This window comes from Canis lupus, chromosome 16 (assembly GCF_048164855.1).
Source record: "Canis lupus baileyi chromosome 16, mCanLup2.hap1, whole genome shotgun sequence".
Classification (NCBI taxonomy): domain Eukaryota; kingdom Metazoa; phylum Chordata; class Mammalia; order Carnivora; family Canidae; genus Canis; species Canis lupus.
The window spans coordinates 12,238,234-12,255,196 of NC_132853.1; the positions used below are offsets into that span (position 1 = coordinate 12,238,234).

General features: G+C 61.1%; 1 protein-coding gene, 1 long non-coding RNA gene and 2 other non-coding genes across 5 annotated transcripts; 1 reads left to right on the forward strand and 3 right to left on the reverse strand.

The window, feature by feature from the left end:
* The first annotated feature begins 369 nt into the window (after positions 1-369).
* DIPK1B (divergent protein kinase domain 1B) lies at positions 370-8,558 on the forward strand. The gene is made up of 5 exons (XM_072778734.1): positions 370-522; positions 3,634-3,768; positions 6,268-6,375; positions 6,519-6,695; positions 7,252-8,558. Exons 1-5 carry the CDS (start codon positions 460-462, stop codon positions 8,059-8,061), a joined length of 1,293 nt encoding a protein of 430 aa, XP_072634835.1. The 5' UTR covers positions 370-459; the 3' UTR covers positions 8,062-8,558.
* A 1,224-nt stretch (positions 8,559-9,782) lies between these two features.
* LOC140605999 (uncharacterized) lies at positions 9,783-13,031 on the reverse strand. 2 transcript variants are annotated; one of them, XR_012008485.1, is made up of 4 exons: positions 12,919-13,031; positions 12,450-12,511; positions 11,572-11,636; positions 9,783-10,836 (listed from the first exon to the last, which is right to left on the reverse strand). It is a non-coding gene; the product is annotated as an uncharacterized lncRNA (long non-coding RNA). The 2 variants fall into 2 exon arrangements; XR_012008484.1 differs by having other exon boundaries at positions 12,901-13,028.
* On the reverse strand, positions 11,344-11,479 carry LOC140607649 (small nucleolar RNA SNORA43). Its single transcript, XR_012009608.1, has one exon. It is a non-coding gene; the product is annotated as a small nucleolar RNA SNORA43 (small nucleolar RNA).
* LOC140607658 (small nucleolar RNA SNORA17) lies at positions 12,224-12,356 on the reverse strand. Its single transcript, XR_012009616.1, has one exon. It is a non-coding gene; the product is annotated as a small nucleolar RNA SNORA17 (small nucleolar RNA).
* Positions 13,032-16,963: the final 3,932 nt, after the last annotated feature.

A 16,963-nucleotide genomic window follows, 5' to 3' on the forward strand; every position in this document is an offset into this window, starting at 1 on the left:
ACCCACACGTGGACCCCCGCTCCTGCTCCCCCTGCCGTGGGGCTCGGGCTGGGCGTCCGCGAGGAGGGCCCCGCAGCCAAAGCCCCCCGCTCCCAAGGCCGCCCCTCCCCCACGCCCGCCGCGCTGCCTCCGCCCCTCCCCTCCTCCTCCCGGAGCCCCTCCCCTCCTCCTCCCCGGGGCCCTCCGCCGCTCCCCTCCCCCGCCCCCCGCCTCCCTCCCGGTGCCCCTCCCCTCCCCCGCCCCTGCCCCTCTCCTGCGCCCCCGCCCCCGCCCGGGCCGGCCGGCAGAGTGCGCCCTCGCGTGGTCGTGGACGTGGTCGTGGTCGTGGTCGTGGTCGTGGACGCGGGCGCGGGCGCGGGCGCGCGGGGAGGCGGCGGCGGAGGGCAGCCGTTGCGGGCCGGCCCGCGGGGCTGGGGCTGAGGCCGAGCCGAGCCGGGCCCGCGCACGCCGGGGCCCACCATGCGGCGGCTGCGGCGCCTGGCGCACCTGGTGCTCTTCTGTCCCTTCTCCAAGGGCCTGCAGGTAGGCGTCCGTCCCCGGGGTCTGCCGCGGGTCGCGGGGCTCCTACGCGCTGCGCTGCGGGGCCCGGGGCGGCTGCGGGGCTGCGAGGGCTGGGAGCGGCGCCGATGGGCGGGCGGAGGGGCGGCGGATGCTGCGGGGGCCGCCCTCCCCCGGGCTGGACCCTCCCGCAGGCCCGGAAACCACGCCGTGGCCATCAGTCTCCTCTTTCCTCACTTGAAAGAGGGAAGGTTTGTGTTTGTGTTATGGAAAACTTGGGCCACCTAGAAACGCTCTCCGGAGGACATAACGTCCCCCCTGGGTCATCTCCCAGCCAGCCCGAGTCCAGGGGTGTGCCCTGACCCCACCCTGACCTTGGACATGTCCCTGTCCAGCCTGGGGCCCGCTGTCTGCCCCGGGAGACCCCGCTGAGAAGCCTGTCACTTCTGCTTTGGGTGCTCCTAGGCAGGCCCACCCTGTGACCGAGATGCCCACACCTGGCCTCCCCAGGCTGTCTCAGGGCCCAGCCAATAGGGTCCCTGGAAGGGTGATGGTGCCCTTGGGTGCCAGCGGCCTGAATGTCCTCAGCTACCCTGTGCGGAAAAACCTCAGAGCCAGGAAACATTGGGGTTTGGTGTGGGACACCCTCCTTGACCACCTAGGACCTCGGGGTACATCCTGGTCTTGGCCCAGCCCTTGACCATGTGGGAGCTGAGGTGTCCAAAGGCCCACCCCTAGGCCAGGAAGTCGGGTGTGTACCGCCCCCTCCAGGGGCCTTGACCACGTTGCTGCAGGGATGGGGGGAGGGGGGAGAGCTTGAGCTTGACCTAGGACCCAGGATGCCCTGGTTCCCTGTGCCCTGCGGAGGCCCCACCCACTTGCTGTTGTCAGGTCCCATTCAGAGCCTCAGTTTCCCTCCTGGGCTGGAGGTGAGGTTGGTGCCATCGTGCTGGCCCGAGGCTAATGTGGCTATGACTGACCTGGTCAGTGGCTACATCAGGAACCAGGGCCAGGTGGGCCTGGGGAGCAGTTGCATGGGACGCTCCGCACTGAGGACGAGGGACTCCCGGGCTCCCTCAATGGGGGAGCCAGGCCCCCCGGGGGGTGGGGGGGAGGCAGGCAGGGGCTGCTCTTGGAGGAAGTAGGTATCTAAGATCAGGATGTTGGGTCAGTGGGAGCCTGCCAATGGGGACTGTGTCCTGGGAGAGCCTCAGGGGGTCTGGCTGGGGTGTGGCTAGTGTGTGGGAGGGCCCACTGCCACTTTGTGAGCTCCCAGTCCAGCGCTGCTCCAGCCTGCCCTCCTCTTGGCTGGGAGCCCCCAACCCCCTGGGGCCAGTCTCAGGGCCCCCTCAGGGCCAAAAGCCACACACACACACACCGGCCGCCACCTTGCAGAGCATTGTTCTGCCCACTGGAAGTCTTCTGACCTTGTCCTGCCGAAACAACACCCCTAGCTCCCCAGCCCCCCACCCACTGTTTCTCTGCTTTCCTGTTTTTCATTTTGAACAAATCTGACGGAAGCAGATGTGGTGGCCGGGACAAGTGGGCCCTAGGCCCAGCCTCTTGGCCTGCACAGGGCACCCCAGCCTACTGCTCCTTGGCCACTGAGGCTCCAAGCATGCCCTGTGGCTCTTGGGGTCCTCCTGCCGCAGCCCCCCCCGGAGGGCCGCAGTGCGAATGGGTGCCATGGAAGCAGGAGGTGAGGCCCCTGCCTCTCCTGAAGGAACGTGAAAATGGCCATAGCCCCCGTGCTGGGCCCAGGGGCCCCTACCTACCCCGTGTTCACCAGAGAGCTGGTGGCCCCATCTCTCAGAGCCAGCCAGGACCCAGAACTAGCAGGCCCAGCACTGTGGCCCAGTGGGGCACATAGGAGTTGGCCGGGTAGCTGGGGCACATAGCACCCCCCCATGCGGGTAGGGGCCTCCTGCTTTCTGGCGCTGGGGTCCAGCCACCTTGACCAGAACACTGGTGACCCTGTGCCCTCAGCTGGCTGCTCCTGGACAGCAGTCCCGGTGGCCTGTGGTTTGCCTGTAGCTTGGGGGCAGGGTGGGAAGGGAGAGGGTGCCCCTGGAACCCGGGTTTGGGAGCTGGGTGGGAGGCCACACCCTCAGTGCACCTGCTGCAGGTGGGTCTGGGCCCCTGGCCCCTGTGACTCTGCTCATCTGCTGGGGAACCTGGCGGAGGGCTGAGCCCGCAGAGACGCTGTCCCAGCCCACCGCAGACATGGGGGCAGTACTCTGGCAGTGGGGCTGGGGCTTGTCTCATTTATTCTTTGTTGCGGGAAAATACACATAACTTAAAATTTACTGTCTCAGGGGCGTCAGCGCACTCACACTGTCATGCATCTGTTCCCTCTGTCCCTGTTCTATTTCCCAGACTGGACTCTGTCCCTGTGACACACACACCCCCCACCCCCATGTCTGTGAGTCTGACTCCTCAGGAGCCTCCTGGGAGCGAGTCCTTCAGGGCTGGTCCCCCTGCACCAGGTTCACCTTCCTCGGCACTGTGTCCCCCAGGTCCATCCGCATTGTGGCAGGTGCCGGGATTTCTTCCTATTAAACAGTGAATGATTTTCCGTGCTATGGATGGACCCTGTTCACCTGCCAGTGGTCCCTTGGGTTGGCCCTTCTTTGGCTCTGGGGACAATGCCCATGGGGGTACAGTCCTGTATGGGCAGCAGGGCTGCTGAGGCCTGCCCTCCACACCAGCGGCCTCCATGCCTCTACCTGGGTCCCCGACGCTGGCCCCGCATCAGCCAGGACTCCCCACCCATCAGAGGACAGCGCGCACGGGGTGGTGGGAGGTGGTGGTGATGTTCCAGCTTGACCTTGTGCAGAGGTTAAAGGTCATCATGAAATGAGAGCAAGATGGGAGAAAAATCTCTGAAAAATACTTTTACTCATCGAAATAGAGTTGCCAATTCTGTGTCCTCCTTCCTTTTGAGGTTTATTTTTGCCTGCGCTGAGATGTAAGTCTGGGAGGACCAGGCATCTGCCCCCACCCCAGAGTGGGCGCATGGAGGGTGGAGGGTGATGGAGTGGAGCAGGGTGTTGGCCCTGGGAGAGGAAGGCTGGGAAGGCTGGGGGACCCACGCACCCCGGGTTTGGTGCATCCTCACAGGCCTCTCTCCTGCAGGGCCGGCTCCCGGGCCTCAGGGTCAAGTACGTCTTCCTGGTCTGGCTGGGCATCTTCGTGGGCAGCTGGATGGTGTATGTGCACTACTCATCCTACGCGGAGCTCTGCCGTGGGCGTGTGTGTCAGGTGGTCATCGTAAGTGTCGCCGGGGGCCGGCCTTGGGCTGACGCGGAGCAGTGAGCCCCGGGCCTCCTTCCCACCTAGTGCTGGCCACTCCGAGGTGGCCCTGGATCCTCAGAGGCGCCAGCATGGTGGACTTTTGAGATGGACCTGATGGCACTGGGTGTAGGAGAGGCTAGGGAGTGGCAGGGAGGCAGGGGGACAGTGGGGAGGCCGCTGTGGGTGGGAAGGAGGGTGTGAGCTGGTGGCTGGAATGTTCCAAGATGCCTGGGGGGAGGACTTTTAGCAGGGAGACCGTTAGTGGCCTTGAGCGCCCCTCCCAGAGTTAAGGATCGGATGCAGTGCCAGAGTCTCAGCCTGTGGCCTCAGAGCAGGCCACTCGTGAGTGCATGCAAGTCCATGGGTGTGCATGTGGGGGAGTGGGTGCGATGAGCCCAAGTGCTCATACACGTGAAGGCACATGGGCTCACGTTTGCACCCCTGGTGGTCACACTGACTCAGGCTGAGGGGACAGGACCACAGTGGCCCTGGGGGCCCCAGCAAGCCCCAGACTCCTCTGACCCAGCTCTGCGCCCTGCCTGGCCTCCCGGCGATCTGAGGGCCTAGGCTCTGCTGCCCCAGGACAGGCCTAGAGGGCCTGCAGGAGCCACCCTCTCCACGTCACCGCAGCCTGGAGCTGCTCCCCGCCGTAAACTGAAGGGGGCCCCATGTCCCAGCTTGGCAGGCCTGCTCTGGCCAAGTTTGGTGGGGTTAGAGTGGGGGCCTGGGGACCCCCGTGACAGGATTTGCAAGAGGCCGAGAGGGGTCTAGTCCCGACTGTTGGCTGCATACCTCCCCGGGGCCCAGTTAGCACCCAGTGCCCAGATGCAGGACCCACACTGGGGGAGAGGCCTCTCTGCCTCCCCCATGATGGTGGCCTCCAGGGGCCAGGCCTGAGCTGGGCACTGGAACTCAGCTCTGCCCTCAATGTCCTGGGGTCTGGGGTTTGTGTAGGGCAGACGGGGGCATCTGGCAGGGGAGGCCTTGCTGTGTGGACTGCTCAGGGTGAGGGTGGTGCTGGGGCAGCCAAGGGCCCTGAGAGGTGGGGGAGGGTTGTAGTGAGCTCTGGGGCTGGGGTGCACTGCAGGCATGAGGGCGGCAGCTGGGGGGGGGCGGGGCGCTTAGGGATGCAGGGAACAGCCGCTGGAGGCTCAGCAGGGGATTCTGAGACCCACGAAACTTGGCTAAGGCTGTCTCCCTGGGTTGCCCCTGGGCTGTGGGGGCACCCTCCCCTTTTCTGAGGAGATCTGCCTGCCTCGTGGGGGTTCCACAGCGTGTCCAAAAGCAACCAGGGTCATGGGGCAGGTTCTTGCGGGCTCTGAGGCTTTGGCAGGTATGCAGCCTCCTGTAGATGGGGAACAGGCTGGGAGGCAGGGCCCTGTGCCCCCAGCCTGATGGGCTGGAAGTGCCCTGAGGTCATGGGGCAGTCTGCCCCCTCAGCCCCCAGGGAGCCTCTCCCCAGCCTGGAGGTCAGTGTGGCCAGGAGGCTCCTTCCCTGGCCCTGGGGGGGAGGGTTGCTGGGCACAAGCGTTTTCCTGGCTGCCCACCCAGAAGGCCCTGTGCTGCTGGGGCCCAGAGCCCACTGCTGGCAGGGGGATGATTTTTCCGTGTTTCCTTTACCATCTGGGTGAGCAGCCAGCGATTGCACACCACAGCTGACGCCTCCTTCTCAGGCCTCTGGTTCTGTCCCAGGCCTGCCCTCCATCCTCCACACTGCGGTGGCGCCCTGCTCTGCCTCCTCCTGTCCTCCTCGTCCTCCCCACTCCTCCCTGTGCTTGCTTCCCTCTCCTTCCTCCCAGCCAGGCTCTGTGAGGGCCGGATTCCATGGCAACGGTGATGCACTTCCAGGAATGCACCCCACCAGCTCCAAGCTGCAGATGCTGGACTCCCATCCCCCCAGGGTGCCCCCACCTTCCTGCTTGGGTCAGCCCAGACCTGCAGGGCAGCCACAGCGGAGCCCAGCCTGGTTCTGGCTGCAAGCAGCTCCCACTCACAGGGCATCTAGCTAATGAGGTGGCCTGGGGGGCGGGCGGGCGGGCGGCTTGCGTGAGGGACAGCCCCAGGCCCAGAACCTGGGGGTGGGGGGAGCCCCACCACAGACTCTGCTAGTAGCCCCCTCCCATCACCCTGGGGCAGGGGCAGGGCCCCATCATGTCCAGCTCTGCTGCTCCCACTTCCTGCCACAGGGGAGAGCCCACCTTGAGGGATGGTGGGGATGGGTGGTAAGAGTGGCTGTGACTCTGCGAGGGGCTGGCAAACAAAGCCTCCTGCCAGCGGGGTGAGGTGCCCAGGCCCTCCGCGTGGCTCAGGTGTGGCCACAGAGAGCTGAGCCAAGTGGAGCAGCTGAAGAACCAGGGGCAGCTGACATGTGTGATGGGGTCACAACTTGCCCCGCACCCCAGAGGACTCAGAGCCAGCCAGGGGAGGGGCCCCTCCTCCTCAGGCCACGTCCTGGTGTCTTCCTCCCATCTCCAGTGTGACCAGTACCACAAGGGCATCATCTCTGGCTCCATCTGCCAGGACCTGTGCAACCTGCACAAGGTGGAGTGGAGGACGTGCCTGTCGTCTGTCCCGGGCCAGCAGGTAAGCCCAGCAGGCTCTGGCCGGGCTCAGCCCCGGGGCCCTGCTGGGAGGCCCTCCTGCCCTTTGCCTGGGGGCCCGGGGCTCAGACACAAGGTGCAGCGGGAGGGGACGTCTGCTCGGAGGACCCCTGTGGCCCCATCCAGGTGTACAGCGGGCTGTGGCAGGGCAAGGAGGTGACCATTAAGTGTGGCATCGAGGAGGGCCTGGACCCCAAGGCCAGGTCAGACCCGGCCCCCCGGCAGGAGCTGGTGCTGTTCGACAAGCCCACTCGGGGCACCTCGATTAAGGAGTTCCGAGAGATGACCCTCAGCTTCCTCAAGGTCAGTGGGCTCCTGGGGGCCGTGTGGAGTTCAGGGCAGGGGGAGTCAGAGCCCCCAGCCAGGCATGTGGCTGGACCCCAGCTCCGGGCAGACCCTTGCTCAGGGGGGCACCCATTGGGTACAGAGGGCCCCCCTCCGCCCAGGGGGCATCTGTGTGGGGAGAGCCAGGAGCTGTGTGTGCACAGGAGGCTGGGATTGGCGGGAGCACCTTCACCTCTGTGCTCCCCAGCTCCAAATCTCAGTGCAGATGCCGGGACCCAGAGCCCCGGGAGCAGCTCCTGGAGAAGTGAGGGGGCACCAGTGGTCAGCAAGGGCTTCCAGGGGACGGCAAGGGTAGCTTTGCACAGCCCTGAGAAGTCCCCTCCCTCTGTGTACTGGAGGTGGGCTCTCCCCAGCTGGCAGATGTGCTGGGAATCATGGGTGCCCCCCCCCCCTTCAGTGATCATCCCAGGGTCTGAGCCAGCTCCGTCAGGGAGGGCGTCCTGCTACCTTAGAGACCTGCCACCAGGTCAAGCCTGCTGGCCCTCATTCGGGCTCCTTTTGTTCTCAATGCTAGGCGACCCTGGGAGACCTGCCGTCCCTGCCTGCACTGGTCGGCCAGGTGCTGCTCATGGCCGACTTCAACAAGGACAGCCGTGTGTCCCTGGCCGAGGCCAAGTCGGTGTGGGCCCTGCTGCAGCGGAACGAGTTCCTGCTACTACTGTCCCTCCAGGAGGAGCACGCATCCAGGCTGCTGGGTTCCTGTGGGGACCTCTATGTCACCGAGGGGGTACCACATGGCTCCTGGCATGGGGCCGCCCTGCCGCCCCTGCTGCACACGCTGCTGCCACCTGCCCTGCACTCAGCCCTGCAGCGGTGGCTGGGGCCCGCGTGGCCATGGAGGGCCAAAGTCGCCATCGGCCTGCTGGAGTTCGTGGAGGAGCTCTTCCACGGCGCCTACGGGACCTTCTACATGTGCGAGACCACACTGGCCAACGTGGGCTATACGGCCCAGTATGACTTCAGGATGGCTGACCTGCAGCAGGTGGCCCCTGAGGCGGCCGTGCGCCGCTTCCTGCAGGGCCGCCGCTGTGAGCACAGCAGGGACTGCACTTACGGCCGGGACTGCCGGGCCCCCTGCGACAAGCTCATGAGACAGTGCAAGGACGACCTCATCCAGCCCAACCTGGCCAAGGTTTGTGAGCTGCTGCGGGACTACCTGCTGCCCGGCGCCCCTGCCGACCTGCGCCAGGAGCTGGGCAAGCAGCTGCGCACCTGCACCACGCTCAGCGGGCTGGCCAGCCAGGTGGAGGCGCACCACTCTCTGGTGCTGAGCCACCTGAAGACCTTGCTCTGGAAAGAGATCTCCAACACCAAGTACTCCTGATGGATGAGGACCCCCACCCCTGGGGCCGCCTGCTCCAACCCCAAGTACTCCTGATGGATGAGGACCCACACCCTGCTCCAACCTCAAGTACTCCTGATGGACAAGCGCCCCCATCCTGCTCCTCTCCCTCCCAGGGGGCTGCCTGGGCCCTGGAGAGCTACCCTTGCTCTTGGTGCCCCCGTCTTCACTCTGCCTTCCAGCCAAGGACAGGAACACAGGAGCTGGAGGCCTGGCCTGCTCCAGCATCCCGAGGCAGTTCCTGTGACCCTCCTGCAACAAGCCAGGGAAGCCCTGTGTAGTCCCCCCTCACCCTCGTTCCCCAGCTTCAGATGCCAAGAACCCTGACAGAGGGCCTGCAGAGCTGGACCAGGAGAGGCTAGAAGGGGATAGGGGGCAGGAGGGAGCACGTGGAGCCTGACCAAAGGGCTGGCTGAAGGGCTCCCCCTGGGCTTTGTTACTTTGAAGAACCTGACATGTAAATAAACAGCTGTTCTGAGGCTGGAGTTCTCTCATGCCACGTTGGGGCCCTGGCTTGACACCCACCATCCATGGCCTACGGGGCTCAAACGTGGGAGCTGCCCTCGCCCAAGCTGGATGGAATGCAGCACAGTCCTTTGGGTTCACTGGAGAAGCGTCAGCAGGCATCCCTTACGGTCTCTCCTAGATCCCCATTCTGGGGGGCGGGAGGGGAGTGATGGGATGCCAGACACTGAAATGTCCCACTCCTGCTGAAGACCAGCCCCCATGCCTGGTAGTGGCAGGGTTCACGAGGAAGGTAGCAGATGGAGGCAGCTGTAGGTGAATTAAGACCCAGGTGTCCTGGTAACAAGAGGCGGGGCCAGCTCACTCTTTACAGAACCCCCTCCTGCAGGCCAGCTGCACACAACACAGCCTCAGCGTGAGCAGACTTCAGGGAAAGACTAGATGGAAACCTCATTATCCAGGAAAGAGTCAAGCATTTGCCCTCCCCCCTGCACCAGGGGAAGCTGCAGGAGCCCGATGCCCTTTTCCTTGGCAGGTGCCCTGCATTGAGGATGTGCAGGCTGTGACCTGCTGGGTGAAGGGGGCACAAGGCACCCCCATGGGGTCAACAGGTGGCTCCCTCTGCTTCCATTCTGCAAAGTGGAAACCCTGGAATCGTTTTGATGAAAGGTAAGGTTTCTAAACCTCCACAAAGTAGTCACAGGTCTTATTACTTCTCCATCCCAGATCTGGGGAGGCTCGGGGACCTGGGGGAGGAGCAGTGTCCCCATCCTGGGCCATGGGGGGAGGGGGGAGCAGAGGCCACTGATTTTTGCAGGCTTAACTCAAAGTGGTTCTTTAAAAACGCCTGGGAAAGGCAACATGGGAACCTGGAGCAGACACTCTCTGCATGTACTTCCCTGAATGTCATAGACTTGGGACCAGAGGGGCTTTCCTACCTGCATCCACAGGTGCATGCATGGACATGCACACACATGGTGTCCTGTTTGGGCCTCAGCTAATCAGTGTAAGGAAAAGCCAAGTTAAGACAATTTTTTTATTTTTATTTATTTATGATAGTCACACAGAGAGAGAGAGAGGCAGAGACACAGGCAGAGGGAGAAGCAGGATCCATGCACCAGGAGCCCGACGTGGGATTTGATCCTGGGTCTCCAGGATCGCGCCCTGGGCCAAAGGCAGGCGCCAAACCGCTGCACCACCCAGGGATCCCAAGTTAAGACAATTTATTCAAGACCAAGTTTTCAAGTTTTGCCGAGAGAAACACTTTTATTGAAAAAATCATTCAACCCTTCAGCTTACCTTAAAACTCATCCTACATACATCTTTTTCCCCAACTAGATTTTTCTTCCTTGTGGGGTAGGGGAGGAATAATCCAAATATAGCACAAAAAAGTTTAGAATTGTGGCTCCTGGGACGCCTGGGTGGCTCATTGGTTGGGCATCTGCCTTCGGCCTAGGGCGTGATCCTGGAGTCCTGGGATCGGGTCCCGCATTGGGCTCTGCATGGAGCCTGCTTCTCCCTTTGCCTATGTCTCTGCTTCTGTGTCTCTCTGTGCCTCTCATTAATAAATAAAATCATAAAAAAAAAAAAAGGAATTGGGGCTCCTGGGCGGCTCAGTCGGTGGAGCGTCCAACTCTTGGTCTTAGCTCGGGTCTTGTTGTCAGGGTCATGGATCAAGCCCTGTGTCAGGCTCCCCACAGGCTGTGGACTCTGCTTCAGATGCTCCCTCCCTGTCCCCCAGCCCCACCCAGCTTGTGCTCTGCTTGTGAAGATCTTACTTCCCCCTTGAACACAATGGCTGGATTAAGAACCAAGACCCTGCAGGGAAGATCCTCCTCATCCTCAGCCCCCGACACAAGGTGCACACAGGACACATGAAGGCCTGGCACCTCCAAGCTGGGGTGTGCCCTGTCCCTGAGGCAACTGAGAGCAGAGCCAGGGCCACACTGGCCACTGGGGGGTGCCTCTGCAAATCATCACTGCATCAGAAGCAAAGGCACAGACGCCCCATTTGTCTGGACCCCTTCCCTAAGCCTTAGCCTGCTTGGATTTCCTGGAGTCCGAACAGTCTCTACTAAGCCCTTCTCTTAAGGGTTCCTGTTGCGTGGGCCCCAACAGAGCCATCTCATGGGGGCAAACTCCAGCTGAGCACACTCAACTGCTTTTCAACGTTTTGCAAAAATGCCTTAAAAAAAAAAAAAAAAAAGCAACACATATTACTCTTATTCACCTGAAATCAGTGGGTCTCTCAGCCCCAGTCTTGTGTACTCATCCCGGTGTTGGGCTCTCCACCTGCAAGGAGGCAGGACAGCCCCAGTCATATCCCTCCACTCACCAGCATCCTGGTTTGGACCATGGCTTACTGGGCTCCACACAGGCCTGACCTTTACAAAGCCAGGTGCGGCCCTCTGGCCTCCCTCCCATCCCCAGCCTGACGAGACATCCTCTCCTCTCAAAGGGTCCTTAAAGCAGGGGTCTGGAGGCACAGGGAGGGACAACAGGCCACTCATAGCAGCTCTCAGCCAGGGATGCACAACACACTTGCCCAAGGACTTCCAGAAAGCCCTCTGCAGACAGACCTACAGAGGGACTGTTTTCAGGAAAGAAACCTCCTCCCGGTCAATCCCACTGTGCCAAAAGCTCATATACATGCATGGTGCACTCAATTCCCATAAAGGGTCTCTTTACAGACAAATCAGAAAAAGCGTTTGGTGCCAGGCTCCACATTCCCAGGCAGAAGCCCAGGGTAGGTGTGCCTGCCGAGCGCACGTAGTAGCAACCGCGTCCACGGCAGCTGAGGCATGTTTGGCTACAAACCATTCTTAGTGCCCACTGTTCTGAGCACTGAGCGTAGAAATAGCCACTTCCTCTTTGCCCTGACATCCCAGGTGCAGCAAAGCAGCTGTATCTGTGGTGCTAGTAGGTCCAGCACCTGCAGGGCAGCCAGTCCCTCCCACCTTCCCACCTGGCTAGGCCCAGGAATATGGCCTCCCCCCAGGGGGGAGCTAGCCTCATTTCTCCTCTTACCTTCTTCTGGATGGTGCTGGTCATTTATTCTGGCCCCCTTCACAGGCTAGCTATCACCTTCCTTCCTGTAACAGTAATAAAAATGCTTAGGCCCAAATCAGAGTAGAATACAAGCTGGCTGTCATTGTTATTGTTAACCCAACCAGGGGCCAGTAAACCACCTCTGCAGGATTCTGAAGAACCTGACCGGCTGGCCAGGCAGGTGGCAGAAGTTAACTATGAATAGCGTCCTTTACCTTTTCTGCCATCACCTTGCAGAGCCCTGGCAGACAGCCCAAAGTGGAGGTCATGGACCTGGACAGCCAGCGCTGGCACCCGGAAGTAGCTTAGTGGCTGATGCACCTGGGATGGCTTTTCTTAGGGACTCCCACACCCTCTCAACCTGAGCTTCTTTAATCTGAATTAATTTGAACTTTACTGGATTGTTAGGTTGTGGTGTTCACTTAACCCCAAAAAGAAAATATCAGGCGCCATCGTTTGTTTCATCCACTGTGACAAATATGTATAACTGAGATGTTCGGCAAGTCAGACCACCTGCACTCTGAGGGACCCACGTCCCCATCGGGGGCTACCCAAGAACTAGGCCAATCCAAGGGCTTTTACACGGTGGCCTGAGGCTGCCAGCAAACAGGCACCACCAGATGCACTGTCAAGTGTCAGACTATTAATCATCCAGACGTTCACCAGCTGAACACTGGGCGTAGATAAGCCTCTCTTCTTTCTGCCACCCAATGACACAAATGTGACACAGATGCAGCCACACCTGCAACGCCTCTGGGGGCAGTGGAGACGAAGGACCACCTACCTACCCCATTGCAGGAGATGGCACAGAAAGCGCTGAAGTTGCAAACAACAGTTAGTTAGTTGTTGACACTAACCTGTCAACTCACCCGAGATCCCAGGACGCTCTTCCAGGCCGGGTTTCCAGCAGGAAAGCTCCCTAGAGGAAAAAAAGAAACGGACCCTTTTCAGAAACCCGACACGTGCGCAAAGGAGCTCTGCACCCACACGGCTCCGCTGCGTTTGCAACCCCAAGACCCTGCCACCTGGGCCGTGTATTCCCAGAATACACCGGGCCGTTCAACTCCCACCGCCAACCCGGCTTGGCGCGCGCAACACCGGGGTCAGGGGCGCGGGTCCCGCCTGACGTGCCAGCCGCTGGGGCCGGTGCACACACTCCAGCCGGCAGCGCCCGCACCTCTGCGGCAGGCGGCGCGGCCAGGGAGGGACCCAGGCACCGCGGCACGCGGACGCCGCCCTACGTTTGGCCACAACGCACGAAATAACGACCGGGCCGCCTTTCCAAACAAAAGTACAGCAACTCCTCACCCCCGAGCGCGGACTCACGGAAAGCCGGGCCCTGCGCGCCAAACCTCGGCTAGCGAGCCGCTGCCTGAGGGGAGCCGGGCCCGCGCACCCTCCAGCAGGCACCGCCGCCCCGCCGCCGCGAGAAAGGGCGCACACCCACGCGTCGCGCCTTTTATAGCGCGTACGGCGGCCCGCGAGGGTCAGACGACACCGCCCCGAGCCCCCCGCTGCGGCGCCCTCTAGCGGGCCCTCCCGGCGTTGACGCGGCAGGCCCCGCAGGCCCTGCAGGCGGCGTCGGGGGCGGGAGCGAGGACCCCTCCCACGCCGGGGCAGCCCGGCCCCGCAGGCTGGGCTCCTCCTCCCCTAGGGCGGGACGCGGCAAAATGGAAATCGCAGTGACCCTACATCCGTGAGCCGCCGAACCGCCCGAGCCAGTCTACGCAAGGCACACCGAACAGCGCCAGGCACGCCAGCGCTCGACCCTGCCTCCCCAGGTTCCCGCCCTGCACCCCACGAGCGTCCCTGAAGCGGGCGCCACCTCCTTACTCCTGGCAGCAGGGCGTCTGGCTATGGGATCTCCCGGTGCACCGCCCGAAGCCCCTCGGGAAGACCCCTGCAGGGTCTTGACCCTCACCCACCCAGGATAGGTCTCCCGCTGACGGGAGGATCACCTTCACCGGCCAGCCCCTGGGGCAGGGTCTGGGAGGACCCGCCTGGATTCATTAGCCCCCTGCTGCTTCCCACCAGCTAACCGGTTACCTGCTCACCTGGGCAGGTGGGGGTGACGTCATGCATCCGCCTTATCTCGTAAGCTCCCGCTGCGGGGGGGCTTCCATGAAGAGCTCCACAGCATTCTCAGTGATGAGCATCTTCTGCCCTAGGGGCAAAGTGGGGCGTCCCGAGGTACACCCACACCTGCCTCCCTCTGCAGTCTAGCTGTTGGGGCTGAAGGCTCTGCTGCCTGTGACCTTTCCCTGCAGTACTGGGCAGTACTGGGCAGGTGGGCTGCTCTCCCCTTGCAGGTGCGCTGCACACTGGAGGAGCAATAGTAGTCTGGCTTCCCTGGGACAGGCCAGGCTGGTTTGAGGAAGGAAGGACACCCACCCCCATTTACCCAACAACTTGGAGGAAGCAAAATCCCAGAGGAAACAGCTAGACCTTTGCAGACATAATGCTGGGGGAAAAAAAAAAAGAGGAATGTCACACTCTGGTCTTCAAAGCAGCTGGCCACATGGTTGGACTAGGTAATGATGGCATGGACAGTGGGAGGCAGGTGCTCATTGCTCTTCTTGACCTGCTGGGACCACATTTAGCCCAGGCAGCTGTAGGGCACTACCTTCTGGAACAGGTCCTGTGGGTCAGGGCGAGTGTCCCCAGGCCCTGCCACACCTCAGGGCTCAGCATCCGCAGCCTCCCAGTTTCAGGGAGGGTCCCTGGTTAGAACTCCAGCTCAGGAAGCTGAGGATGTGGCCCAAGCTTATGGGAATCCCTGGGTTTGCTCTCGCCCACTGAGAAAACCCAGCACAGGATGACCAGGCCCCCAGACTGAAAGAAATGGAAATAACATCTCACTTCCTCCAAGCACCAGAAGGCAGCTCACACCTGCTCACCTGGAGGGGGCATCATCCACCCATCTTCACAGGCCCTTTGCTCCACGCCCCTGTGCAGCTGCACTCTTCCTGTGGTCACAAAACATAGCATTGTTTTTCTCACCCGTAGAGTCTGGTGCACATCAGTGGTCTAATAAGTGCTGTGGCTGCAGAGCCTCTTGGGCAAATGGGGCAGGTGACCAGCGCTGGCCCCATAGGGTTTCCTTTTTTTTTTTTTTTTAATTTTTATTTATTTATGATAGTCACAGAGAGAGAGAGAAGCAGAGACATAGGCAGAGGGAGAAGCAGGCTCCATGCACCGGGAGCCCGACGTGGGATTCGATCCCGGGTCTCCAGGATCGCGCCCTGGGCCAAAGGCAGGCGCCAAACCGCTGCGCCACCCAGGGATCCCAGCCCATAGGGTTTCCTTTGCCAGAGTCCCTCCCTGGGAGCTCCCATCTCTGACACATATTCCCCGTGTCCTCCCCTCCCCTTGCTCGTGCGTGTGTTGGTCTCTGTCCCTGTGGACCCCATGGAGGTGGAGCAGTGTTTGCACAGAGGTTTATGAAAACTTTCTCTGGCCTTGGGTTGTGACAATGCTTCTGCCCTCTGTGGAGTGTCTTCCAGCTTTCTGCATTTCCCTTGTGTCTGTGTTGGCCACAGGGAGAACCCACCGTTTCCTGCCTGGGGTCTGGCTGTGGGGTCCCAGAAAGATGGGGTCTCGACCACTAGAGTGTGCCCATATTTACTTAAGGGGCCTCTGTTATGACACCTCCTCTTTCATCCATCATGGATTTCAATACTGAATAAAGGAAATTCTGTGTTAAATAAACACACACAAATGGATCCCTTTGAAATATGTGAGCAGACACAAAGGCACCTACTGTGGGATTCCACTCACAGGAAACATCCAGAACACATAATGGGACAGAGAGAGAGAGAGCAACTTAGGGATTTCCAGAGCCTGGGCTGGGGGAGAAATGGGTTGGGAAGGCTTCTGGGTCAGGGTGTCCTTTGGGGACTGAGATGTTCTACAGCAAAGTTCTGTGATGTGGTGGCACAGTTGCGGGAACACACTTCATACTTATGATTTGTTCAATTGAAAAGAAGTAATTTTATTTAAAAGAAATAGTATATGCCACACAGAATGTGTAAAGATAGAAAGACAGTGAACAGATACCAGAAAGAAAGACCACAGGGGGAGGGGATGACATGTGGGCGGTGGGTCGAGGTCAAGTGATGGACCGAAGGGTGATTGTACAAGGAGGTCTCCTCGAAGGCCTGTGGGCTCCAGGTGTGTCTCTGGGAGCCCTGCAGGAACAGTAGGAGGGGCAGGGGCAGGAGTAGGGTCCCTGTCAAGACCAGGGGCAGGGGCAGGATACATGTCAGGACCAGGGGCAGAAGCAAAGTCATTGTCAGGAGGAGGCGCAAGGCCAGGAGTTGGGACAAGGGCCAGCCCTGGAGCAGAAGCAATAACAGGTCCAGGGTCAGTGTCAGGAGCAGGACCAGGAGAAAGGTCATTGTCAGGAGCAGGAACAGGGTCAGTGTCAGTACCAGGGGCACAGGTAGGAGCAGGAGTAGGGGCAGGGTCAGTGTGGGGAGCAAGGTCAAGAGCAGGGGTAGAAGCAGGTTCATTATCAGGAGCAGGGGCAGAAGAACAGTCAGTGTCACAAACAGGGGCAGGGGCAGAGTCATTGTCAGGAGATGGGGAAGGAGCAAGGTCATTGTCGGGAGCAGGGGCAAGAGCGGGAGTATTAGCAGGGGCAGTGTCAGGAACAGGGACAGGAGCAGGGACATGACCCAGGTTAGGGTCAGGAGTACAAGCAGGAGCAAGTTCAGTGTCAGGAGCAGAGTCAAAAGGAAAGTCAGTGTCAGGAGCAGGAGCACCAGCAGGGGCAGCAGCAGGAGCAGGTGCAGGACTAAGGTCATTTTCAAGATCAGGAGCAGGGACAGGATCAGGACCAAATTCAGTGTTTAGAGCAGGGGCAGGCACAGCGGCAGAAGCAAGGTCATCATCAGGGGCAGGGGTAAGTGTAGGGTCAGGAGCAGAGGCAAGAGCAGGATCATGGTCACAATCAGGGGAAGGATCAGGAGCAGGTGAAGGGACAGGGTCAGTGTTAGGAGCAGGAGTAGATTCAGGACAAGAAACAGTAGCGGGTGTTGGAGCAGGAACAGGAGCAGCAGCTGGGTCAGGAGCAGTTTCCGGAGCAGGGGCAGTATCACTGGCAGCCGCTGGGGCAGGAGCAGGGGACAGAGCAGGAGGTGGTGTGGGGGCAGGAACACTGGTAGTGGCTGAGGCAAGGGCAGCAGCGGGGTCAGGAGCTGGAGCAGAGTCAGGAGCTGGAACACAGTCAGGAGCAGGGTCAGGGTCAGGAGCTAGAGCAGGGTCAGGAGCTGGAGCAGGGTCAGGAGCAGGGTCAGGGTCAGGAGCTGGAGCAGGGTCAGTCAGGAGCTGGAGAAGGGCCTGGGGCAGGAGAAGATGCCAACTCCCCCTG

What these genes read in the sequence shown, in the direction of transcription:
- DIPK1B (XM_072778734.1), top strand. Translation starts at nt 460, where the DNA reads ATGCGGCGGCTGCGGCGCCTGGCGCACCTGGTGCTCTTCTGTCCCTTC. An exon ending in CCTTCTCCAAGGGCCTGCAG is followed by an intron (nt 523 to 3,633) that starts GTAGGCGTCCGT and finishes TCTCTCCTGCAG; the next exon opens with GGCCGGCTCCCGGGCCTCAG. An exon ending in TGACCCTCAGCTTCCTCAAG is followed by an intron (nt 6,696 to 7,251) that starts GTCAGTGGGCTC and finishes TCTCAATGCTAG; the next exon opens with GCGACCCTGGGAGACCTGCC.